The 27,804-nt window shown below is 40.5% G+C and overlaps 1 protein-coding gene across 3 annotated transcripts in view; it reads right to left on the reverse strand.

Moving 5' to 3' along the window:
- The window catches only part of KATNIP (katanin interacting protein), a 57,164-nt gene that overhangs the window by 14,860 nt on the left and 14,500 nt on the right, over nucleotides 1-27,804 (reverse strand). For all 3 annotated transcript variants that reach the window (XM_056502882.1, XM_056502883.1, XM_056502884.1), the window contains exons 9-19: nucleotides 26,907-27,070; nucleotides 25,731-25,843; nucleotides 25,195-25,309; nucleotides 24,612-24,818; nucleotides 20,549-20,689; nucleotides 14,926-15,826; nucleotides 10,294-11,022; nucleotides 9,540-9,748; nucleotides 5,841-5,904; nucleotides 3,804-3,981; nucleotides 1,311-1,476 (exon numbers count right to left, since the gene is read on the reverse strand). In XM_056502882.1, coding sequence (XP_056358857.1) covers nucleotides 1,311-1,476; nucleotides 3,804-3,981; nucleotides 5,841-5,904; nucleotides 9,540-9,748; nucleotides 10,294-11,022; nucleotides 14,926-15,826; nucleotides 20,549-20,689; nucleotides 24,612-24,818; nucleotides 25,195-25,309; nucleotides 25,731-25,843; nucleotides 26,907-27,070 — 2,987 coding nt within the window. The remainder of the gene's footprint in view (nucleotides 1-1,310; nucleotides 1,477-3,803; nucleotides 3,982-5,840; nucleotides 5,905-9,539; nucleotides 9,749-10,293; nucleotides 11,023-14,925; nucleotides 15,827-20,548; nucleotides 20,690-24,611; nucleotides 24,819-25,194; nucleotides 25,310-25,730; nucleotides 25,844-26,906; nucleotides 27,071-27,804) is intronic.

The following is a 27,804-nucleotide window of genomic DNA, read 5'->3' on the forward strand; positions in this document are numbered from 1 at the left end:
GGTATGGGCTCTTCCTTTAAGTGGTGTCCACTAACTTATGGGACATTCAGTATTCATGCAGGTAGACACCTGTATCAGACTCACTTCTTTTCCTACTTAGCCCAGAAAACTGCTGAAAATATACCTTTCCTCTTTTTTTCTTGGTTTGGCCTCCAGAGACTAAATTCCATGTTTGGTTTTAGAGATTTAATAAGCACTGCTCAGCAACAACTAAAACATTATTAAGTTACCAGCATTATTATCACCCTAAATCCAAAGCACAGCTCCTGGGAACAAAAATGAACTCTATTCCAGCTGAAATCAGGACACCAATGTCACTAAAACCCTCATTTGTTCAGGGAGGATATTTAGATGGTAATGGCCAGAATGCTCCAGAACCCTCCCATGTGTCACACATGCCAGGAGCACAAGATCAGGGGCCCTCTGTTCACATCTCTGGATCAGCTGGGATTTATTTGGAAGATCTTTTTTGTCCTGTCTCCAGTTTAATACGTGCCAACATTTTTATTCTTATTTATTGCCTGAATTTGGACATCAAGAATCCAACAGTTGCCTTTTGGGGTGGAAAATCTGGGAACAGGTGGATTCCTAAGCTTTCTGTGCAAAGAACAGCAACCTCTGGTTCATTATCATTATCATTACAAATGTTATCATTACATGTGTAAGGACAGCAGGGAAAGGAGGGACAGCCAAACTCAGAGTGGAAAGGTGCAAAATTATCTCCATCAGGTGTCAGTTTTGTATGGAAAAAAAAATATAAACCAGGCAATTTTCAAATAAGAGAGGATTTGTGTTAGACAATTTTAGTTAAATTATTTTAGCCAAATTGCTTGAAGGTAGCACCTTTCCATTTATTAAATGTTAATATTTCAAAAGACTTTTCCTGGAAAAGGCAGTACTGAGTGAGTGGCCTTCTGAACTTGAACCAAACAGAATTTCTTTGGAAAACTTTCCCTCATATCATTCCCTGCATTTCAGGAAATACAGAGTCATATAGTAAGTCTAAATACAAGATATTGAGAGGATACCACTTCAGAATCATATATCCTGAAAATAATATGTGCTATTGTATGTGTCTCTTAGAAATATCAGCTGTGAAGAGTCCTTTAAACCATCTCTGGCTTTTTTTTTAAACTATCTGCTGTTTGTGGAGACAGGAATGCATTATACCTGCCACAAAATTCAGCCTCAGACAATCTAGAAAGATTTATGGTGTTCCATTAAGGCAGCTATATTCATTCATCACAGTACCAATTTTCCAATGCACTGCTGTATATTTTTGCTGGCAGTGCTCCTTTTCTTTTACTTACCCCTCTGTAGGTATCCTCTGGAGATTTATTATAGTTCCAAAAGCGAAGCCCTGCAATACTTTCAGTTTTATCAAAATGGATTGTGAGCAGATGATCTTCTCCAAAAGAGAAGGGAATGAGCCACATATGGTCATCCTCCACTGTGATATTAGTCCCATCTATTAACCTACAAAGGGAAAAGTCCATTAGCTGCACAAAGGGAAAAGCTGGCTTCTCTTATCAAAAGCAGGGACTTTCCTACAGTTCATTTTATTCTGGATGCCACTTCCAGCTTCCAGGGCTTCTCATGCCCTTGTGCATGCAATTAAAAGCACAGAAAACAGCAAAAATAGCATGCAAGTATTGAACTAAAGGCAGTGGAGGGAGAAAAAAAAAACCCAGCATTTTCTTTAGTTGGGCCTGCTTAAGGAAAAACAGCAAAATCCTCAGGTTTTCCCTGTGTGAACAGGGACAGGCAGAGGAAACTCAAGTGCCTTTGTAGCACAGTGGCTGAAGGCAGAACTCCAACCCAGCCCCAATACAATTCATTAGGGCAGCTCCACCCCAAAGCAGTGTCTCTGGCACCCTGCAGGGTGTTTCTATGCCAACACAACTCTGCTGGATCCGAGGAGGAGCTGGATGGCAGCTGGATAACCCTGAGCAGGACCAGGGGCTGCTCACATCCCTCATGGACACAATTAGCCACAGCCCTGCTCTTTTACAAAGCTTCCAACCAGCAGGACAATGTCTCTTCATGACAGCACAGGCTTCAGGCTGACTAAATAAACTTAAATCTGGTATTTTCTGACATTATATTCTTCTACCACAAACTGTGCCACAGAAAGATGGAGTAAAGGAGAATATGAATTAATTTTCCACTGTAATTGCTTTGGTACACTGCCAAAAAAAGTAAGTATATACTCACTATTTATTCAAAAGTTTAATGGAAGAATGAGTGCCAGACTTGGCAATTCCTTAAAGAAAAAGATTTGAATAATGACTCTTTCACAGAAGAACTGATTAGGGAGTCCATGAGAGAAGAGATAATTCTTGATTTGGTCTTGAATAGTACATGGGACCTATTCCAAATGCCACAGTTGAGAGCACTGCAATGTATTCAAATTCAATATGCTTGCAGGAATATCCAGAGCCAAAACAGCCTCTATTTCTTTTGCCCAAAAAAGTTCTCCAGCAAAACAACCAAGAATGTAAAAAGAAAAAAAAAATTAAAATTAAAAATATAACCCACTTACTAAGAAAGATGTTAGAAAGAAGGAGGACTTGAAAACTCAAAGCCAGCCTGGCTCAGTAGCAGGATAAACAAAGTTATTATGGGCCATCTTTCAGCAAAAATCATGATCAAAAAAGCCCTAAATTGATAGACTCATAAACTCTGGAAGGTTAAATATGTATGCACAGGCCAAAAAAAGAGCCTGAAGGCTAGCAAGCAAAAGACACAGTAAATAAAATCCCTCAAATACATCAGGGGCAGAAAGCTTGCCAGGAGTTCTGTAGATCAACATATCACTAGGTTGCAAAAGGAGCATTCAGAGAGGAGAAAGCACCAGCAAAAAAGGTAAATGAATTCTTTGCATCTGGGTCCACCAGGGTGGGTCTGGAGAGATTCCCCCACCATAATCTGCTCATCACAGGGGATGTCATGGGAAGATTTCTTAGATCAGCAACTGCCTACAGAGGAGATTTTCATACAAGATGGCAGAAGGAACAAGGAATTACACCCAAGTAAGGCTGATACCTGCATTAGTTAGGTTGGCAGAAATTACAAACAGCAGTTAGTGTGCATGGAGATAAATACAATATTCTAAGGAAGACTCCAGAGCCTTTGGAAAGACAAGTCCTAATTCATAAACCTGGTCAGAGCACATAAACATGCCAGCAAGGCAGGATTACAACCAAAAATACTCTTTAAAATGGAGAGATGACTCAGAATCAACAGGAAGCAGCTTCAATAACATCCAAATGCCAAGTCCTCTCCAGATCTACAGCCTATAATTTCTGTACTGCTGCCATTTAGATGCACAAGTTAATCTGAGGAAATATACTTGTCAATGAATAAAACTTCATTAGATTTGTCAAAAAAAGTGCTGCAAAATGGCCAAAAGAATGGCACCTATTTGTGCAATTCCCCAACACATCCTCACTCTTTGCTAACATGAAAATTCTCCTTGAAATTATCCAGAAATCCTGCATAAATATCACTCAATATGCACAGACAGATGCTACAGAACACCCACATTTCTTCCTGGAAAGTCCTTGGCAGAAATACCAACCAGGCATGTTCTCATCTCCCAGCTCAAACACCATCTTTTGGAAACATCTCATTCATGTTTCTACAACAAGCTGTTCCTGGACAGCCTGTGAATTCCAAGAATGAGCAGTGATGGGATGAAAATCATGCTCACATTAACATGTGTTAACATAACAGGAGTTTATAGAAATCTGCCACTTTACAAAATCTGATGTAAAATGCATCCCAAGTCTTTGGTTACTTACTTTTCTAACGTTCTGGAATCTCCTGTGTACTCTGGAAGATCATTCAAGTCTCGGGGTGAAGCTGAAATCTGTTCTGCATTGATTTTTAATGCTTGACCATCCTTTCCTATCACTTCAAGTCCTGTCAGTCCCAGGTAATGAGAGTCTCCCCAGGTCATGGTAAAGTCCAGCTGCAGGCCTACACAAAGGAATATACATTTAATTTCTCTATAAACATTGGTGTGTAGGAATGAGCCACTATAACATAAGTGCAAACACCAGTGATAAGCAGCATGGCTATTTTGTACAGATTAAATAACTTTATATGCTGGAATTGGATATTTCCTGCTCTGTTTGTCTACCTCCATGTAACAACAGCTACTTTTAATCTGTGTCAGAGTTCCTGAATGTGCCACCAACACCTTGTTCATTTGAAATTACACAAGTGCTGATCCAGCACGTTCCCAAGTGCCTCATCACTGGGACTGCACACTGACAGCCAGCCAGTGACACATTTCATCAGTTACATGACAGATTTTGTCATTATGCAGACACAGAGAAGACCCATTAGTCTGAAGTCTATCCATCATCTTTCACCAGCTAAGTGACTGTATAGATTCATATAAATCCAGCCTCTCAGAAATCCATATATTTTTAGAGAACACCTACTCACAGTTAAAGCAGAGAAAAAATTTGGTTTACTAATGTTTTTAATGTTTATTTTCTTCACATCAGAACTAGAGACATGGAAGCATTTTCATGGGACAGCATCAGTGAAAAGCAGAAATATTGATTAGGCTGTATCTCCAGAAAAAAAAAAAAACAGGAAAGAGCAGCTGGATGGACAAAAGGCTGAATGTGAATCTCCTGTTCCACCTGTTTTATGCCTTACTGAAAATACAGAAATAGCATGCACAGATATAACAAGTACAATTCCAATCTGATCAGGTTCCATAAAAATCCATCCCTGTAAACTGAAAACACCTTTCATTTCACACACAACAGAAACCCACAAATAATCAGGTTGGGTAATGTCTGAAGAAGCACCAGTAGTCATGATGTCTGTAAAACAAACAAGCATCAAACCTCTGAAGCCATCCAGCCCAGCTACCCCTAAAAAGCCAGAGCAAGTCTTGATACACACAGAGATTCACTTTGGGAACACACAGAAATAAACAGCTCTGCCAGCTGCCAAACCTGAGCTCTGGCTGCAGATCCTACTCCCAAGCCCAGTGCTGAGCCTAAAGCTGCTCAGGCAGCAGCAGGAGCTCTCAGGAGAATCACTCTCTCTCCAGTGGAAAGCTGCACTGAAGCAGCCATCCACACAGATTTAGTATTCCCCAGAGTTTAGGATTCCTTCACAGAATCTGAGGATGACACAGGGAAAAGGAACCTCTGGAGGTGGCTAATCCAGCTTCAAGCTCAGAACAAGTCCAGCATCAAGGCTCTCAGGAGCTTATCCAGGGGGAGTTTTCCTGTCTCCAAGGCTGGCAGATTCCAAACTCTCTCAATCCACTCTTGGATTGCTCTCAGGGTGAAAAAAAATTCCTAACACCCTGCTGGAAATTCTTGCCAAAGGAGCAGGAACTGCTCCTGAAGCTTTTGGGCTATCCAGAAACTCTCTGGACAACAGCTGAAAGGCCCAGAGGAGCTGGTTTGGTACAGGATAATAAATCAGGTACTTAAGCAGGGATCTAACACTCTGATCTAGCTTTACTGTAGGGTTTCTATTGTCAATACAATCTAAAAAATTCAGTCAGTCTACATAAAGGATTGGGAGAGAATTACTGGGTAAGGGACACAGCTATTAAAAATCCTATTCAGGGACTAGGCAAATGGCTAATGTTATTTTTCTGAGATTAAAAGCCAACTGTTACAATATAATGTTGTAAATGCCATAGCAAACAAAGCTTCTGCCTTAAATATTCAATTTCTCTTCTTTATTCTAGACATGGCATCTGTCACAAAGTGCTGTACAGGTCTTTGACAAATCAGAACATCCTTGATAACATGTTTGGGGGAAGGCTGGTTAAACAAGAAGTAAATGTAAGAACTTACATTTTCCAGTGAATATTCCTGTTTCCTTTGGTATGCATTCAGAGACAGAGCCTGGCTCTTGAACCTGAAAAGAAAGTCAACAGGTACAAGGAACAGGTTCAGTATTACACTTACATTGATTGCTTATAAAGTCTGATATTTGTACCTGTGTATATCAATCAATTTTTGTATATCAGTCTCCCCTCTGCCTCCCCATCCAGGCTGTCCTGCAAATAATGGAAAACATGACCCAAAATGTAGGATATCAGGTGGGCTCTTGGAAAGCCAAGACTATTAGGGCAGATTTTTGCTTAGTGCTTATAGACATGTGAAATGGGAGACTCCATAGTGTGAGCTACCTCTTCTCAAAGAGGCTGAAATCCTTAAATCACACTTATTTCCCTGCAGACTGCCATCAGCAAGTGATAATATGCTGTATTTGCAATATGTTGCAAATCTGTTGCAGAGACAAGGAGTCTGGAAGGAAGTCAAGACCAGAGAGTGCCACCACAATTTCTTCTCAAGAATTAAGAGGCAGAACAAACAAGCAAACTTGTCCAAAAACTGGTGCTTGTGCTCTGGCAATGCTAATTAAAAATTGCCTATGCTATTCAGAAAAGTGAAGAAACAGATGACAAAATTTGCTGATCCCACTGGGGCAATCAGGGTAGTAAAGACAAAAATGGCAAAGGATTGCAGATAGACTTCACTTCACTGAGTAAGTGTGATAAAAAGGCAAATTCTGTTCTCTGTGGACAAATGGAAAAATGTTACACACAGAGAAAACAAACCTAACTTCACATACAGCAGTATTGGCTCCAAAATAAATAATAGTAGATTAGAATGAAATCTTGGCTTTTTATAAGTAGCTCTATAAAAACATCAGCTCAATCCTCATTAGTAGTCAAAAGGCCAAACAGGAAATTAGAAGTCCAGACTCTTTCTCTTTAATTCATCATTAGAAATAAACTTCCTGTCATCCACAATACATCAAATGGATCTACACTGTGCCTAAGAAAAATAAATAAAGATTTGTCAACACTTGTCTCCTCCTGTTCCATTAGATCCCTGCAATTTAACCTCTGATCCCCAGGATCCCATGTGTTCCCAGACTGCAATATCCTTCATGTGGCAGCAAATGTCCCTGGGGGAATCAAGGTAATTCAGGTGACACTGAACAAGAAATGGGCTCTGAAATAAACCCACAGAAGCCATGAAGTGGAAATCCTTCCCACTGGAGGTGCCTCTCTCACAAACCAATTCTATCCCTCAGAACAATTCTAAAACACCAGCCTGGGAATTAAAATTTGCAGCTTTACAGAAAATCAAAACCCACAGACACAATACAAGGCACTGGGTTTGCTGATTGCAAAATAATGCTCTCCCTAGCAGACCATAAGCCATTTGTGCCAAGGAATGTTATCAAATCTTTTCTCCCTTTCTTATCTACTCAGATCCCTTCCTGATGATTCCATTCCACTGATGCCCAACATATTTTCTTTCAGATATGGTCTCATTTTCTACTATTTTAACTACTTCTGCTAGTGGGCATTGTCCTACCTGTGTTTCTTAGATTGTTATGGCTAGAACAAAACACCACCATAATGCAGGAGTTATTGGAAAAGCAATAAAAAGTAGAAAGTATTACCATGGTCTTACACCTGACCACACTGTCCAACACCTTCCCTGTGAGGAATAACTAAAGTAGGAGCAGCCATTCTGGAAAAGATTTAGAAGACTAACACAGGGTATAAATCTCTTGAGGGGCTTGAAGAAGGGAGTGGGGAATAATTGTTTAGCTTCTTCCAACACAAAACCTAGAGAACATTAAATGAAGCTAGCAACAAACAGAAGGAGATTCTTTGTGCCATGCACAGCTGGGAAACTTGCCACAGAGCACTGTAAATTTTAAAAATGCACGTGGGCTCAAAAAGCTGGTGGATGAATTAATGCAATAAAAATCTGTGGCAGAGTATTAAACACAGAGGTTAAGTTAAAAAGTCCTTGTGAGACACATTTCCAAGGGCTAAATGAGTGTTTCAGAGAAATACCACTCTATTCTTGTGCTGTTCTTTCTCTCTAAGAATCCACTACTGGCCCCAGAGTTGAATCAAGTGCAGTATCCAGAGGTCTGATCTGCTATAAAATCAACATGTTAAGGATTCCTGAATTCATGGACAGACAGATGGCCATGGATAACAGTGACAGAAAAGTAAGAGATTTTGGAAAGTTATAGTAAAACCATTTCATCTGCTGAATGTAACAGGGAATAAAGGGAAATGATCAACAGCAGGGACTGCTCAAACTGGTCAATACTGGCCTGACAGTGTTAGGCTGGGGAAGACAAATGTGCAGTGGATCTGTATCATTCTGGTAGCATAAACACCCCCTACAGAAATCCTGATGGTACCAGCAAATACACAGTGACAGGGAGATCAATGGCTCAGCCACAACAGCTTTTGTTATTCCACTGCTGACACAGCAGTTTCAGAGCTACAGCAGGGCTGTGGAGGGCTCCAGAGCTGAACAGCACAATGAAAGGCACAGCCTGTGTCTGAGCAAGGACCAGACAGTCCAGGATCAGGCTTCTGCCATGGAAGAGGTCCTGGAGAATGCTCACAATAAACATGTGATCAGGAAAAGAAAGGTCAGCTTCAGTTTGTCTTCATGAAATCCTGCCCTGCACAAGAGCAGTTTCAGATACTGCAAGCAAAGATGGAATCAAAATTACTGCAGGAGTCCAAAGGGTTAAAGCCACTGACTCAGGTCTTAACAGTGAGGTCAAATTCCAGAGCCATTGGATCTCCTTTGGTCTTGTGAGCCACAAGAAAAATGGACAAGACAGAAGGGGAAGGTTTGGCAGCCACACAAGGCTCAATAGGAACCATATACCCCTGGGAAGATTTTGGCTGAGCAGCTGGAATTTGGATTGATTCAGCTTTGGATCTCCTGACAGACTCACAAGTAAAGCCTAGAAAAAGAAAACCTCACTGATGCAACAAAAGGTGCTCAGGGAGATCCTGAGAAAGTAGAAAATTCTATGGAAGACAGGTCAAAGACTGCCACACACCATCTTGAGAAAATCCTGTGGGATCTTTGCTGAGATTCTGGACTGTTGGGCTGGAAAGGCACAAGGCAAGAGCCCAAGTGCTTGGAAATACAGCCTTCCTCCAAGGAGTGAAATACCTTCTGTGTGGACTAGGAAAGAGGCATTTTTGTACTGCAAAATGCAGCCAAACCTGTGACAATGCTGGTGAAAAACAGAAAAAGAGGAAAAAATAGGGGTGGGTTGAAAGGAAGAAACTCTTCTCATTTAATATCCTTAATTTGGAGGAAGAAACCAGCAATATGAAAAATATGATAAAACTTTTGGTTTGGAGTGCCAGGGAGCACAGCTAACCATGGTAGGAGTAACTGTATGGGAAAAATCACTGAGAGTGCAGAAACCTTCAGGAGTACCCAAATCATAAAGAACTACCCCTAGTCTCTGTCCAAGTAAGTAAGGAAATAGGCTTATTAATTAATCAAAAATCAAAATTTGAAGAACCTTTAGGGCTTTAAAAAAATAGCACAGATTATTGATCTGGTGAAAAAAAAATCTTTCAAATAGTCATGATTGTGTTATTGTCATGATTGTTTTATTCCAGCCTGGAAATGTGTCTATTAATTCCATGTTTCAAACAGGCATTTAAAGAGAGTTTTGAACATAGAGGCCCTCACCTGTTGATTCTCTGTTCTCAACCCTGCTTGTGTAAAAGGTCTCTCATCTCCCTCCCTGTCTGCAGTTGTTGGCCTCTTCAGCTCTTCCTCATATCTCAGGGAGCTGGAATCTCCCATTTCTCCATCATGTGTTTCATCATAGCAGTAAATGGCTTCAAGAATATCATCATCAGTAGTGAACAATATGGTATCTCCAAAGTGCTCTGGAGCTGTAGGCAACACACAGAATTAAATGGAGAAATAAGGCAAAAAGAGTATAAAGAATGAGAAAAAAATATTTTTGGTTCTTCTTTGCATTTAATTTGTAGCAATGTTTAAAGACAATATATAGCCAACTGATACTCTCAAACTTATACTGCACAACGGAAAAATCTAGAGAATTCAGTCAGTTTTCAAATATATATAAAAGAAAATGGGAGGGGGGGAAAGCTTCCCAATCACCTTTTCCAAAAGACTATGTATGTGAAAACAAGCAAAAAGCTGCAACTTTGAAATTTCTAGTGCCTGTCTGATGTCATTGAAACACAGACCTGTTGCTAAGACATAGTTAAAAATGGAGATTAGCTCTGGATGCTGCTAAAATCCCCAGTATCAATGAAGAATGTATTAATGGGCTTTGCATTATGGTTTTGAATTAAACACCAGACAAAGCCTCAGCTTGCTTTGAAGTGGAAAGTGATAACAAACAAGCTAAATGTATTTTGTTTGTATTGCACTGCTGTTTCCACAAGGAAAATAAGAAGTGATGGCCTACCTCCAGACAAGGTTCCTGAGGCTTTGGCAATCTCTCCTTTAAAGATGCATTGCTCATCCAACACCATGATGATGTCTTTCACACCTCTGAAGGAGTGGATTCGGGATTTGTTGTAATTCCAGATCCTAATCATTGCTACCTGACAGGAATTCACAAAGTCAATGAAGACAAAGTGAGGTTTTCCAGGGGTGAATGGTGCCAGCCAGAGGTGCATATCATCCTGGGTCCGATTCACCCCATCTATCAGGTTGGTTACTACCCTGGGATCATTGCCATAAGCTGGTAAAATATTGATATCAGGGGGTTCAGCTGTTATTTTTGCAATCTGAACAGGCTCTCCTTTAGAACTGAAAACTTCAATTCCGTTAAGACCAACATAATGTCTGTCTCCCCACGTTGTTCGGATGTCTATGACCAAGTGCTGCCCACAAGGCAAAACAGGGATTTTAAAATCACTGCCATCCTGTGTGTCCACAGAATGTTCTTCCTCTTGCCTCTTTGGTAGGGTTTGCAGTCCCTCTTTTCTCTGATATTCTCCAGGCCGGCTGATTTTCTGTTGATGGAGAAACTCATCAAAGATATCCCCTTGAAAATCCATGTTGGAGATCCGGCCGCGGTGGGAGTAATTAAATTTCACCAAGGAGTTCCAGGACTCCTGCAGAGTGTGTTCTTGCTCACTGCACCACTTCATTCTAGAGGTTGCCACGTCCTTGATGGGAAAGTCTTCATCTGAAAACAACATCACAAAGGCATTTAATGTACAGACAGGACTGGGAGCAAACTACTCCAACACTGACTTTGCACAAGGATGTTGTGTCCCTCACTGTGAAATTCTCTGACAGCAGCACTTTTATTTTGCTTCTCTATCAGGAAGGCCAAAGGTCCCAGTTTCCCTTCCCCACACAGACACAAAGAACAAAATCACTTTTAGCTATGGAGGAACAGAACTCCTGCCATGGTACAAACTGCAGCTAAGTCTGGGGTTGTGAATTCTTACCTCAGCCCTTAAGGAAATTGGGATTTTTGCCCAGTGATACTTATTGTGTGGCTGTCACAAGAGTTTAAAGCATCCCTCTGCATTTCTGCAGGTCTTTAATACAGCTGGAAATGGCTGAACTGGTTAATGCAAAATATTACAGAGAAAAGCTGGTTCTTCCTCTCAAAATGTGCCAAAGAAAAGTGGAGGGAAAAGGAGTAGGTTCAGCAAACAGGGAGAATGAGGTGAGCATTGCATTCAAGGCAGGGAATGTCCAAACATTTTTCCCACTTTTCAGGAAGTGTGAGAGGTAGAAGGAGGATAATGACAAGATATCCAAAGGGAATGCAGTGAGGACAACAAATCAGAGGGGCACTGTGGGAGCAAAGCATGTTCTCCTTGTGGCTGCTCTGGGGAACTGCTTCATTTCCATCTCAAAACAATTAAGAACAGATAATAACCAAGATTTTCAATAAAGCAGTCACTCATGTATTTTCTGCAAATAAATGAAGAAAAGGAAGTGGAGTACTAAACAATTACAGGCCCGTGGGCCAGATTTTACTTCTGTACAGTGTCCTTGGGTGGATACTAAAACAAATGGTTATCAAGAATAAATGACAATTGCTGTGAAATGCAAAACAAAGTTTTCCCAAAGGACTGCTTGAGACTAACTTTTAACTGTGTTTTTGGAAATGCTGGAACGAGACAATGTTCCTGATTTATCCATGGCAAATAATCACTTACAGTGGGGACACGTGAGATAAATTTAAGAATTTTAGAGCAGATGGGAAACCACCTGGAAAAGAGTTGTCTTCCAGAATAAAAGGCTGGAGACCAACCTGGCCACTCCTCCTTACACCACAAGAAAAATGCAGACATGAAGGAAAGGTTCATATTTCAGAGAACATCACACATTCATAAGTCACTTTCTTGTTCACACCAATCCCAGTACAGATACTCAAGAGGTGGGTGATCCCCAACAATACATCCCAGAGCCTCACTATTCACCTGGACAAGGTACTGTACACATCTTTACTCCTTGAAAATGTCAAAGCTTGAAAATTCTGGGATGAGCAGAGTACAGACGAGTATTTAACATCCACTGACTTTCCTTGTTTGGGAGGGTTTCTCCCTTTTCTTTTCAAACATGAAATACTTCCTACAGTCCAGAGGTTACAATTCTGAAGCCCCTCTAGGGCCGTGCAAGGGGAAGTTAAAGGGGTTTGTGAGCTCCTTTAAGGAGTGGTAACAGGAGGGGAGGAGCTCTGAAAGGAAAGCAGAGGCTGCCCAAAAGCAGACACCAATGGCTGAAGGCTTACAGGGTGTGGCTTTTTTCTTTCAAGAATCTAAAAGGCATTATTTATTAATGACATGTCAAACATCCAACTCCCTTGTGGGCTCAGGAGTGTCTTGAACCACCAAGTCAGCTTCTGATGGCAACACACACCACAGAGCTCCTCTAAAAACTTTAGTAAACTACATTTTGGGGCAAGAGTACATAGAAAAAACCACCTTTCTTCTCCCTCTGTTGTGTTAATATCTTTTTTTACTCCCTGCAGTTAGAAACAGCAATCATATTTCCATGCTGCAATCATATGCTTCATTTCCCAAATCATTCTGAAAGCTCTCCTCTGTATCTGTTCCACTTGGCAATCAGCTCCCCTGAAAATGGACGATCAGAGCTGCAGCTTCCCAGCCGAGCTCTCCCAAGTGCCTGTGTTGGGATGTTGAGGTTCCCAAGTACCCAAAGTGCCTGTGCTGATCCATCCTGGGAGAGCACTGCTCCAATCACTGCTCACACCAGCATTGCACTCAATCTGCCAGCAGCTACTCAAGCACGATTCTTCTCTTCCTCGGTCATTTGCAACTGATGATTACTCAGCTTACAACTTAATTTTTGGTTATTAGTCCCCAGATGAGCCTGCAAGCATTCAACTGAATTGCATCCCATTGCTCCAGTCCTCAAGTTCATCGTTCTGTGCAGTTCTTCAATCTCCTTAACTCATAATAAAGCAAATTCTACATTATTTACAAATTTTATCAGCGTACTCCCACCATTTCCTTTGCACATTAAACTGGTTATCAAAGAAAAATTGATGTTTTTATTGCAACATTAACTGCAGCCAAGCCTGTACGTGCTGTTACTAATTCCTGTTGTTCTTGTGAGCCATTTAGTGACCAAAGCCATGCTGTGGCATCCACAGGAGCCTCTGAGCCTTCCCTTAGTCCCACTCTCCACTGGGAACTGCCTTTCTCCCAGCCCCAGGACAATTAAAATCCAGCACCCTCAGGGAAACACTTAAAAGGTTTCCCTGTTGTTAAAGCTCTCTCAACTCCACTTTGAAGATGGCTTTACCCTGCACACACAGCCAAGAGAACAGAAGCTGCTGGGTGGCTGCAATTTCCCAGGGACTAAAACACATTGGGAGCTTTAATCACCACAGAGGGCATGACACTGAAAAATTATAACCCTCATCTTATACTTTACATTGAAATTCCTAAATTATCTCCATTTTCACAACTGAGCAGAACTCCCCAAGGTGGGATTTATTTACAGTTTTCCCAATGTGAAGGATTTTATGTAACAGATATTGTAAAATGTGTGAAACAGTTAAATGGGCTGCAGGGAGTGGGGTGGGTGAAGGGCAGGGGGCACCTCTTCCAAACTTCCCTATTCTTCTCTTCTTTGAGGTATAACTTCAGATACACTGATGAAATTGCTGTTTTCTCCACTGAGGGTCAGACAAGGAAAAAATTCAGACATTCTAAGTTTAGAAAGAACCATTTTCCTCCCCTTTGTCTGAAAAAATCCCTGCAGTACCTGCTGGAGAATTTGAACTGGCACTCCTTCATTTAGGCACATTTTCTGTCCCTTACTTTCATGTAAACACCCAAATTCAATATACAGCAAGATACATTTTCATGTAAATTGTTCTGATGTTTAATCACCCCCAAAATCTCAATTTGTTGTTTGGTAACATCTTATTCCAATTCTCTGTGTCTTGTTGTCCTTGTTGGATTAAACTCTTCATTTGAGACAAGCTACTGAAACCTGAAAAAACCAGGAGTCAGAGTGACATGGCATGAAACTGGAAAAGGAAGAAAAAATACATCCAAAGTAATGGCAACTTGGGAGAAAAAGAGACAAAATAGAACTTGTGGGTAAGAAATTCTACTTTTTTTCAGAGAAGAAAAGTAAGAGTGGTTTTCCATTCACTCTGAATAAATATATTGAGCATATATTTTCACTGAGAAAGACACAAAGCTACTACACAAATAAACTCTGCAAATTTGGGATTTAATCTTCTTTATCTTTCTGCAGATTTTAATTGATGTTAGCAAACATTTGCTGTCTGCAGGACTGTCAATTTTTAGAATATAATTTACTGAAATTTAGTCTTCCATCTGCTCCAAATAAATTAAAAGCCCCTAAATCAGAATGTAATTTTTTTTCTGAAGAGTGTTTCATATCAGGTGTACAAGCAGGAAAGAGACTGAGTATTCTCATGAGGAAAATCACAAATATAAAACTAATATCCCCTGTCTAAACTTCCAGGAATCTCAAGATGTCCCTTCCCACCTAAAATGAGTTTGTGCTTCTGCAAAATGGAGAACATGCCAGCACTTGTACTAAGGTTGCTATTGTGACCTCTTACCTTTGAGAGCAGAACCATCTTCTCCAAGATTTGAAGTGTTTAATCCCAGCTTTTTACCAGACACAACACTTCTCCTTCCACTCAGAGGATACTGTAAACTGCAGCAGTTTTTGTTAGAAAGGTGGTCAAAAATGTCCAAGTCCACATCAGCATCCTTTTTAGTCAGTGGTTGTGATCTCTCATCTCCAGCTGCATTTCTACTATTGGGTACTCCCAGTTCATGCCTCTGACATTTGACATCCTCGTTTATCAGATCTGAGAAGTTTTTCATGATTTCATCTGGCTGTGTTTGAAATCTTGAGTTGGAATTCTGTTCTGTAGCAAGCCAAGGAGGCTTCTGCCTACTGGGAGTAACTTGATTATTCTGTGCTACCTGGGAAGAAGACTGTAACCAAGAAGGAACTGCACCTGCAGCATCAGTCAGTTTTCTTCCAGTTAACTTTTCCATTTGCTCACTCAAACAAAGCTCATCATCAGACTGAACATTCTCTGGAACTGCTGCTGCTGCTGCTGCCTCCTCTTTGGCATCTTTGGTACAAACTTGAGATGGGAACACTTTTAGATCATCCTCTAACTGAGACAAATTTTTCTTTGTTAAGCTGATTGAGTTCATCTGAGGCTCAAGAAGATTTTCTTCTGGCAGAGCTTTCCAGTTCAGTGAAGCACTGTTTGATTCTGAGCATTTAAAATGTAGGTCTGTTTTCTTGTCTGGGCCTGCAGGTGCATTTCCTTCTTTCCTCTCAGCTGAGGGAGTTGCTGAGGTATCTTGCTTGTGATCTGTAAGGTCAATTGTAGTGGTCTGGTCAGCAAGGAGATCTCCAGAGCCTCTCTCTAATTCACCATCAAATACAAGGTTCTCATCAACATACAGCTTCACCTTCTTTGCTCCAACATCCAGGTCCTACAAAAATAAAGGTATGAAGATTTCAATCAAGATTTCAAGCATTGGATGTCCCAGCTCTGGGACTCTGACATTTGAACATTTAATCAATAGACAGATTAAAAGAATTAAGTGTGTCAGTACATGCTTTTGACTGCTTTTTAACTTAAAGTTGAAAAATACAACTAAAAATATGGTGAAATATGTAAGATTTTATTTTTAAAGGACTGAAATCCCTGCTAGACACTGCTATGAACCACTTTGCCTGACAAGGTTTGATTATTTAGAAAAGCTTGAGGGGAAAAAGCCTAGATTAAGTACAATTATATTTGATCAGGGTATAAATTCCAGAGGCACATTTTGCTTCAGCATCCCTAAGATTCACCACTTTCACATGTTCCACAGTGAGCAACCACCCAGATCAAAGCCACCAGAGTTACAAAGAGTTACAGAGAGTTACACAAATGCAGAGCTAGAAAATACCACAAAAAAAAATCACCCAGTCCATCTCCATCCACTGAAGAATGTAAAATAACCTACACCATTGTGAAGAAATGTGCTTTTAACAGTTTTCAACTCATCTGCCTTGATAGCCTGTTCCAACACTTAACTAGCCTTTTAAACAGCAGGCCTTTATCTCAGACACAATTCTGCCACTCACAACTTTATCTCTATGTTCTCCTTCTCTGTGGCACTCACCAATACCTGATTTTTTTATTACACTGAATTTAGAACTAATGTTCTTTCTATTCTCTTCACCATTTCAATATAACCTCTTCTCCCTCCTGACAAAAATATCATTATCTTCAAAGAAAATACAGAAGATGAGACACAATTCATCTCCTTTCTGTTCTCTAACTTGTCCATCTCATGCAGTCTTTCAGAGACTCTCTGTTCTTTCCTGCTTTTTGTGAAAACTAAGAAGCTTTCTGTGAAAATAAGAAGTTTCAGTTCCATCCCTCTTGGTCATCTCCAGCCTGTCAGTTCTCCTTGAATATTGATTTAAATTTTCCCCTGCTCCCAGACTAAACCAGTCACTCCTTCCCTTTCAAGCACAAAAATCTCTGGTTCTTCACTCCTGAACACACATGGTTTAAGCTTTACAAGTTTTCACAGCTTCCGTCCTGTTGGATGCCAAAACATGCAATGTGGACCAAGCCAGAGGAAAAGCAGAAGATGCAGGCAGGACAAGAAAGCTACAGGTGAGGGAGGGGAGTGGGTGCAGGAATGCAGGACACATTCCTGACAGGAAAAAGATAACCTGCACTGAGTTCCCAGTGAACAGCTGTAAATCCAGTTTAATTGGCCATTATGGCCTGGCTGGCTGTGGAACTTCTGTAGGATCATAAAGTGCTGATGCAGTCAGCCATAAAACAGGGTATTTTTCCCCTTGAATAAGGACACTGATAGATTGATCTAACTGAGGATCAAAACATTTCAATAATTACATCTGTTGAAACTACCTGCATGGCATTGCCTGGAATTATGATGGGGAAGAAAAAGACTACCAGGATGTCCCAATAATGCTATTTTTAAAATTTCTGTATGTCTAAACTGACAATGTCCCCTTAAATGCTAGAGATATTGAATATTCACATTGAGTTTGGGATAACTGGAACATTTCTCCATAACATATTCCAGCTCTACTGCTGCTAGGAATATCCAGCCCTTAGTTCTGCATTTTTACCTGGGAATAGGTATAAACTGAATGGGACCACAAAAATACAAATTGGAAAGTATTTGTCAATGTCATCTTCTTAAATTAAAATCAGCAACTTCTTAAGAACAACTTGTTGTGAAATGAATCCCACTGCACTCACCAGCAGCAGAGGAAGTCAGATAGACAGGGAAAACTACAAAATGAGATATTGCAGCTCATTCTCCCTGAAAAAGGGACAGTCAAGCCCAAAAAAGAGCCACTCACTTCAAAATTGCTTTTCAGCCAGTGAGAGACTGTTCTCTGGTGCTTTGGAATGTCTGGGATAGGTATTTTAGGAAGCAGGAAAGGTGTCTGAAGTGTACCTAGATGAAGCAGGCAGGTATTTCCAGGATAACAGAGACAGACTGGACTGGGGCAGGCATTCCAACAGCTGAGAGCTCAGAAGAGCTCATGAAAATCTGCACCAAAATTCTGAGCAGACTGAGCCTCAGGGAGGAAAAATCTGAGCAGATCTGAGAGACTCCAAGAACAAACATATGCAGGCACAAGACTAAGAACTGCTCTTTTTCATCCCCTCCCACCCCTCTCTGAATTTCCTGTTGCTTAGTGATCTGTTCTGGTGGAAAAGATTGGCAGTTTAGCTTCTCCAGTACCACTGCTCAGCTCTCCTCCAGCATCAGGAGGATGGAAAAATCCCTTCCTCAGGAGTAATCCCACCCTGCAAACAAACACTCAACACTTCATACCAAGGCAGGGCTCTTCCCTCCTGGAAGAGTTGTTTAAAGGGCACAATGTCTCAGAACAAGCAAATAGGTGTGAGTATTGTCAGAAAGAAAAAAGATTCTGTGAAAATAATTCTTTAGATATTCCTTCCCAGTTTACACCCTCAGCCCTCCCACAGTGTCTGCTGGGATAGTGCTTCCCAAGGAGAAAGTAAGGATGGTATTTCTGGCCATTTCTGTGATATTTGTGCACAAAGGACAGAGCTTAAAACCAGAGGCACTTTTCTGAGAATTACTCCTGCACAGAAGACCTGAAATTGCTTCTGCCTGACTTTATAGAAAAGTGTGGGAAAGAAGGAGTAGAAAAGAAGTCAAGAACCGAAGGAAATTCTTCTACAAAACTGATTGTGCTGGAAGAAAGCTGCTGCATCCTTACAATGTACCCCAGGGGTAATCCAGCAAGGAAAAAAAACCCAAGAGAATGGGCAGGGACACAGGCACAGAAGGAACAAACACACAGGCAACCACCTGAAGAAGAGAATTATTCAACTGGAGAGCAACTAAGACCTTAATGCATTTAGGTATTGATTCCATTCCCAGTTTTGTGAAGACATACAAGAGACATTAGACCAGATGTTTGAAAAGAGTTTTAATAGCACCAAGTAACCATGCAATTTCAAGGCTGTATCAAGTAGCTGCAAAATGTCTGACTTGCAGATAAAGGTGAAAACAACTGGCTGCCCTTACACTTGTTCCCTTCCCACAGACCAAAAATCACCTCCTTTTTTGCAGGTCTCATCAGAAGTAAATAAAGGCAAGATGAAGCATCCTCTGAGACCTTCCTTGTAATTCAGTGAATCAAGGAATCTATGACAATGATGTCATCTGACTTTTACACCTTCCTTCAGACATATTTTTTCTCCTTCCAGGCTCAAGTTCTGAAATTCAAATATACAAAAGTACTGGGCTGACTTAATTTTTAGCCTATTTTTGGAAGCAGTACTTGGACAGTCACTCACTTACATGGTTTTTTGAGGGAAAGAAGGCAGTTAGAATGATTCCCAAAATCCACACAGAAATCTGGCTCTGGATTTACATTAGAAAATTGTTCATTCATTGTATTTTGGGGTTTTATACTTAGACAAAACTTCCTCATGACAAATTACAGATTTAGGTAGAACTGCTTTGTATTATTCTTTCATCTTATGGATAATGAGACATTTCTTCAGCAAGGGTAAACTGCTGTATTTCCACCAAAATCCATAGGATTATACTCCCAAGGGATTTTACACATTGCCTCATAGCAGGTTATTACAGAAGCAGAGCCTTGAAACACAGACAAACATCTCTGTGTACATCCTGCATTCTATCCAGTAGATCTGGTAACAAATCATACCATTACCTCCAAGAACAGCAGCCCTTTCATACACTCTAATGATGATGGAACATCCTGTAGACCACATTTTAGTGAGAAAAGCTATTAAAATTCCAGGAAAAGAAATATAAATCATGTTGTAGTAAATTTGTTTTAAGCTGTCCCTTCCATGGCCATTTCCGTATGTATAAATTACCATATGTGCTTATATAAGAACATGGATGAGAGCAAAACCAGGGGGATAAAGCTTCTTATTTATAATCCAGGACAGCAAATCCTCTTTGATCCAGTACCTGAGATTTTTTTTTCTTAACACTGCAGTGTACAAACAAGAATAATATCATGGTGACATTCAAGCACACAGACAAGAGACCATCTGCCATCTGCCATGATATGTCTCTCTTGTAACAGCAGATAACTGGTTTTATTATGAGCACACAGTAGTGGACTTTTTAATTGTCCCTGCCCAGGGAGGGGGGCTGGAACTGGATGATCTTTAAGGTCCTTCCAACCCAAACTATTTTATGATTCTCATTAAAGTGACAAACCCCAGACTGAGCAACAGTCAGCCTGTTTATATTTATAGACACAAGAAAAGACCTATTTAAACATGTATTTATTTACATTGTGATTAAACAGCTGAAAGCCCTGAATACTGAGTTGCACTTACCTTTGTATCTTTATTTCTCACCACAGCAAAGGATTAATGACAGGACGTGCAAGCCTTTTATTAGGTCTTTAGCAATCTTTAATAGCTTTGAAAACAAATGCTCATTGTGCCCATGAAAACATTACCACTACATTGTTAGCACTTACAATTAAGACAAAAGCAAATTTCACAGCAGACAGGGACACCTCACAGCCGCTGTTTTATTACAGGAAATTGTATCTACTTTTATTTCATGCTTTTAGAAAGAAGATCACACAGAATTTCCCTAGGCAAGGCAAGAGCAAATATACAGAGGAGTTGAGAAAAGACTACTTACACTGGGAGTTGTTGTGTTGTAATTCCAAATCTTGATCTTGGATATACCAAAGTCACGTGAGCGGGTGGGATTGCGGATAACAAAGTAAAGTTGGACGGGTGGGTGGAAAGGGCACATCCAAAGGCAGCTGTCCTTGGGCAGCTAAAAACACAGGCAAGCAGACTGTCACTAATGCTCCTTCTCCTGGAGCTGGGTGTTTTAATTAACTCCCCACCCCCCAGCAGAACGGGCAGCCATTACAGAAGTGAACGTTTCATAAAACGCGCTGGCAAAGAGCAAAACCTCATTTCCCAAGGGTAAATCCCACTCTCCTGCCTGCCAGACAGCTCCCAACAACCTGGCAATGAGCTAAAGGTCAGCTGTCCCAGGGAGACATCTGCATGCTCAGAGCAAGCCCAGTTTATTTTTATCAAATTAATCAGCTTTGCTGGCACTAGGGGGGATCACTGAGCACAATGGACACTCTACAATCATTTTACAATTTCTTTGCTTCTGGTTCATCCCCTTAAAGATGGGAATCTCAGAGAATTTTACTTTACTGCCTGTCTCTATTTTAATCAGGCTTTGCTGATAATCAGCTTCACTTACAGGTCTATTCCTCAGAGCTATACTGGGCTCTACACTGGAAATTTTCTAAGATATCACAGAATTCCCTACATGAATCTTGCAAACAGCTGGCAATCAAGAGATTTGAAAGCACCAAGAAATGCCTAATTCTGGACATTGTTAAGAACTGCTACCTCTACATGTTCAGAATGTAAGAAAAGGATACATGGCAGCTCAGAAAGAAGGAAGTTTCAGAATGAAAATGTTGAATATTAATATATTTGATATCCAGTGCTACCTCAAAACAGAGATAAACAAGAGCACAAAGTGAATACACATGCAGCTAACACACCATGATCTGAAAGTAGCTGATAAATCAGTTCCCTTCTGTTCTCAGGGACAGACAGTACACAGATACACAGAAGACAACAGGCAGTCTTTTTCCACACCTTTCTCTCTGAAGTGTTTCAGTTTTTTCTGAAGGCATTAACCACAGAACTTTTCCCCAGAGTCCTTTAGCTGTCTGACTAACAATGGTAATGGTAGGACAGCACCCTGGAGCTGTTCAGAGCCATCATGAATTGATGCACTTCTCACCATGGTCATATCCCCACTTCTCCAGACTCTGATGGGTCTCTGCCCCAGAGCCTCTCAAAAAGCTTTGGGAGACTGTTTCTGCTCTTAACACCAGTTTGGAGCACAAACAGACATCAGAGTGCCAGACAGGTTTTATCCTTTCTACTTAAAAAGAAAGAAGCCTCTTGACATCAAAAAAAAATGAAGGACAGCCCTCAAATCACTGTTAACCCAACTCTGGGGTCAACTACAAAGCTGCATCATGTTTTTGAAGCCATCTTATGAAGAATGGTTAAAAAACAATTTCCCAGCTGCAGACAACATCTGATAAGCAATCCAGCTGCAAACCTCTCAAGTCAGGAGCTGATTCCCCAGAAATCAATAGGTTCTGGTGGGTACTGAGAGCCAGACGTGTATTCACAGGAGGGTACCTGACTCAGCAGCAAAATGACCTGTTCCTGCTTCTCACTGATTTCTCTGTAAAACTGCACACCATGTTCCAAAAAACAGATTTAGCAGAGCCAGGCTGAGTGTGGCTGAGTGAGAGGCAGCCATGGAGATCATTTTGTTTATCAGAGGAAATCACTGATAGGGCTGAGGTTACACAATCTCACAGGTGTTACAGTCCCTGCCAGGGTGACAAAGCTCTGACACCAGAAATTCAAGGCACCTTGATGGATCCATGCTAAAACTCAAGAGGCTGTGGAGGACTCTCATGTTTTATCCCAAAGAGTGATCTCATGCCTTTGCCTTCACAAGAGGTATTTGAGCCTGTCTTGGAGCTGGAAAATCTAACCCAAAAATTCTCTGAACCATTAGGGTGCACCTGGTATGTTAAGGAGTTGGAGTTACATTTGAACTGGTCCAAGGGAAAAGGGGAGAGTGGAAACCTTTAGTCTGAAAATTTTGTGGGAGATAGGCACTGTTTCTTGTGGGCACTGAAGGTGTAAATGATGGAGAGGAAAGGAAGCCCCAAGAACTGTGAAGAAGAATGACACAGGTCTAAGAATTCCCCATGGGTAAGAAACACCTTTGTTAGATATTCACCTGTCCTTGTTATTCTGAGGTTTAAATGACCTCTATATGTGTATAAGAATCAAAAAGGTTTGTGGAAAATAATTTCAATAAAATACCTAATCTATGACTTACTATTATCACAGAATCCCAGAATGGTTTGGGTTGGAAGGGACCTTAAAAATCATTCAGTTCTAACCCCCTGCCTTGGGCAGGGACCCTCCCACTATCCCAGGCTGCTCCAAGCCCTTTGTCCATGCCTTGGACACTTCCAGGGATGGAGCAGCCACAGTTTCTCAGGGCACCCTGTGCCAGGGCTCCATCACTCTCACAGGGAACAATTCCTTCCTCATATCCAATCTAAAAAGTTGAGAGCACCTAATATTCTGTCAGGCATTTTTTTCTTTTACAGTATATCACAAAAGACAAGGAAGGAGGCAGTTTAAGTGCTCTTCTTAAAAGTCTGCAAGGGTAATACATAAACTAATAAAATAAAATCTCTCATCTTCAATATGAGTATTCTCAAAGACAAAAGTACACCTAAATGATCAAAGATGGAAGGGTTTTAACCATGGTAAAATGAGTTTTCCACACAATAAGTTTTTATTTCAAGTTTTTGTTCTGTTGCAAATGTTTGTTGCTTGGAGATTGATTAATTTATTGGGTTTTTAATGCACCCTAAAGCTTTCCTGTATGATCTGAAATGCACACAAACTGGAAATGCTGCTCTGCCTTCTGAAGGAATCTGCAGTTCAGGCACTCCATACCCACAGCCTAAGATTTCCCAAGATATTCCCTGCCCAGATTGCATCTTGGATGCAGCCTCAAGAGAGGAGATTACAGAGTCACAAATCAAGGGAATATATTAACCAATGAAATATAAAAGCTCATTACTTAAGAATAATGAGATCTGTAAATGTATGAGTAATACTGAGAGTAACAGGTTCACAATGGCTTAATGAATGCATTAGTACATAATTTATAAATATCTAGAGTCTGAGAGTCACTATACAACTACCACAGCTACCACTACTGAGTGTCACCTGCCAGCCAGCACAGCCTGAAAGGAGAATGGGTATTTATGAGATCCAAACTACAGTTTTAAGGAGACAGTAAGGAATATGCTTCAGGTAAAAATATTTGTCTGGAAATATTACTCCATAAGGAGTTTCAACTAAATTTCAAAATACTGCATATTTGTCCTCTTTCAAATCTCATCTACCTTGCAAGCAGAAAAGCATGAAATGAGCTGTAATTTATGCTTTTAATAGACTAAGTCCTTTAGCATCCTCATCCACTAAAATCCTATTAATTTTTACTAGAATCCTTGCTCTGAAGGCCCATGGAAAATGGCACAGAGTGAATGTGCAGCACAAATGAAACTCTGGCTGTATGAAGGGCTGTGGACATTTGCTAGTTCTTTCACACCAGTCACTGTCTTTTGCCCATTGTCATTAGTGTGGGAGCACCTCATATCTCCTCATCTTACTGTCTCACAAAAGAACCATAAAAGCCTCTATCCTTCCATATATTTTTCTTAATCCCTTGTTCAAAACTACCTACACAGTCTTACATTTCCATGATTCTTCCCCAGGTAAAAAGACAACTAAAGAAAACAGGCACATTTTCTTTATAAATTTACTTGAATTTGTATTATCCATCTGAAAAAAAATTAGCAGTGAAGCTCCTGTACCTTGAGACCACAAGGATTACTTCAGTTCTAAAACAAATTTGTAACTGAATACCAACAGTACTGAACAGGAGAGCTAGATTTGTTAATAAGAGGCAATATTTGTAGGTTTTTTAAATTATCAGATAGTTGCTATGCAGTCAGGCTCAAAATGTTTCTGAACAAAAAACCTGGAGATACAGTATGATAGGAATATTATAATGAGAGATTTTAACATCCAGCACTAAGCTGTCTTACATTTAAGTTCTTATTGACCAGGCAGCACAAATCCCCTGGGTTGTCAGCATTTCGAATGTCCACGTCATGAGGAGACACAAAGATCCTCTCATTGTGTAAATCAAAGAATTCCACCTGGCTCAGGCCCACGTTTGCTGGATTCCCCCAGTTGGAAAGAAGTTCCATAGTCACATAAATGGCATCATGTACTTCCACACTGGCTGTCATCTGGACCAAAATGAAATATGGTAAAAAATCAGTGACCAACCAAAAAAAAGTGAAACAAAATATTGTTCAGACTGCAAAACTTTGCAAAAAGTTTGCAAAGTCAAGGCTACTTGGATGACATGCAATCAATCATTTTGGGTTACACCAATTCTGCCACACATCAACACTCTTAAAAAGCCTGAAAGCAACTAACTCTCTGTTCTTTGATTCCTTTGTCACTCTGATGAACAGAGACAAATTCTCTTTTCTTACCCTGCCATAGGTTATTACTGGATGGAGGGCAGAACTGAGGGATACAGCTCATTCAATGTACTTTCATTTTAGTAACACTGGGAAGCTCCCAGTGTGCACAGTGATGGTGCACATATGCACAAACCTTCTCTCTCCACATGGAATCCACTCCAGCTTCACCACCAGCCAGGGATCTGTCACTGTCACAGGCAGAATGGCTCCTATGCTCCATGAAGGTTTTCAGGAGTCTCTTCTTTTGTCTGAAACAACATATTCTGGGTTACTTCCTCATAATTCTTGCATTTTTAAGAAATAGTTGGTGCAAAGGTGAAGAGATGACAGGATGAACCTCAGAGGAAAACGTACCCACACACCAAACAACAACTTTTGCATCATTGCACCTTAGATACACAGAGTTTGGTTAAAAAGCTGGGCTCTAGTTCTCAGCTGGTTCTGAGGCAGTGTGATTAGAGAATGCAGAAGTGATCTGAAGACAATAAAGAGATGTTGGCAGATCCTGCTGCACAGAAACTGGCCTGAGGCTGCACTGCCTGATTTGCTACTTGCACAGTGTCTCAAGTATTTGAAGATTACCAGGTGTAGTAATTGGACTGGGGGAATTCAAAAAATCTCTCTTCACAAAAGGAAGTTATCCTAAAGCAAATATATATAAATATATACCTGTTTCCAAAGGGGCAGAATCTCTCCACAGCTTTGGTGACTGTAGTCCTTGTCTGGCGTTTTTCTGGAGGTTCAGCCTTTGCAGAAAGAACAGGTGAAACAGAAAATGTCTCCTAAGGAAGAAAAAGATGAACATGTTTCATTCAGATTGTTCTGACCAAACAGCACCAATCTGGAACAAGTAAGAACAAACAGAATCTCTAGAACAAGGAAGAGTATGGGCCCAGCTCATCTGTAACTATACAAAGTTAAAGCACATTTAATGCAATTAGTCTTGATTTACACTGAAAGAGCTGAGCTTGGAGCTTGGAAGAAAACATAGAAGCAAACTCTGAGGACTAGAAAACACACACACACACATACACATACATATAAATATAAATATATATATAAAATCTCATTGTATACATTTGGTAGGACTAAGGGTTGGCCAAAGCTTTGGCACAGGTCTACTAGACTTTCTCCTCCCAAATCAAAAAATCCCCAAACCCTTCAATTCTATTAGCATAAAAAATTATTTATTTTTAAAATAAAGAGCTATCAGTAAGATACCTAAGAGAAAACAGAGGAAAACAGAGCATTCTTATAATGCTATGGACTCTTTTCTCTCACTCTACTCCACTTTTTTGTTGATTTTTGTTGACTTCCTTGTTTTTAAGTTTTTAATTGCTATTAAACATGGTTTCTGGAGGTAAGAAATGAACACCCACTGGGGCAGAAAACCCTCCCCAGCTCATCCTCAGTGAGATCCAGCAGTGTACAGGACAGCTCTGCTCCAAAAGCAGAGCGTGCACTAACAGGGAGCAGTGCCCACATTAACGAGTCCTGGAGGAAGGCAGGATATATTGGGATGGAAATCACACATTGCCTTGTTTCAGAAGCTTGCAGGATGAAAATGGCTCAAGTGGGCCTGCAGCTGTGCAGCTGATGTATAGACACATCATATGGCTGGTCTATCAGTTGCTCAGTGATCCCTGTAATCAAGAGGGAGCTGTGGGATGCCATCCTGAGGAAGCAGATTAAAGGAAACAAACCACTGGAAGAATAACACAAATTAAATGACACTTAGGGGGCATCATCATTCATTCATACACAATCCTAATGTGTAAGAGATTGTAATTCATGGGGGTTTTGCTACTTGAACAAACAGCTCTCTTTTTTTTTTTTTTGCCATACCTTTTTGGGGGTTGTGGCAGCTGCTTGTCTTTGCAGATCTCCCTGCAAGAATTCATTCTCAATCTGCACTGCTTGAACAACAGCTGAAACAGAGAGCTCAGGGTCCTTCTCACACACACTCTTCCTGGTTACTGAAAGGGATGTCTCTGGTCTACTTGAGGGTTCTGGGACCAAAAAAAAAGGGGAAGAAATACTCATTTGTTCAGGACATACAAGTATGGAATATTCCAACCCCTGAAACTTCCCATTCAGTTACTGACACAGGGCTTTGCAGTCTATAACCATCCCAAATTAAGCTGAATTCCCCCAATTTGGATTAATGTTAAGATTCCAAGTCACATCTTCTTTGGGCAACAGTTAAAACAGCATTGAAAGAAGAGGAAAACCAACAAATAAGAAACATAATTATTATACTTTTAGATTGCTTTGTTCTGGTATTTAGTGGGAATGCCTTGTAAAAGTCCATTGAAAAGAAGTATATATAATTTAAGGACAGCAGGAATTTGTAATTGGGGTGTTCAGCTATTTTGGAGGAATCCCCAGAGACTTCTAGCAAAACAAGGGGAGTCAGGAGTTGCTATTTACAAGGCAAAATAAATGACCTTATCACTTAAGCAGTCATCACAATGCCCACACGAATCCCAATCTTCCCAAACTTCATGGAGAAACAGAAACATCACAGCCTAGAAACAGGTTTGAAAGAAAGGAAATCGAATTTAACAACAGATGATGTGAGATTGGACTAAAAGAGAAGCACAGTGGTTATATCTGAGGGCTTTAAAGGTCAAGGGAAGAGACTGAAGTTGTACAGACATTTAGAGTGAGGGGAAATAGTGAAGTGCTAGAGTGCTCTCAGTGCTGCAGGGAGGAGAGCACAGTGCAAGTAACATGAAATCCA

This window comes from Oenanthe melanoleuca, chromosome 14 (genome assembly GCF_029582105.1).
Source record: "Oenanthe melanoleuca isolate GR-GAL-2019-014 chromosome 14, OMel1.0, whole genome shotgun sequence".
Lineage (NCBI taxonomy): Eukaryota > Metazoa > Chordata > Aves > Passeriformes > Muscicapidae > Oenanthe > Oenanthe melanoleuca.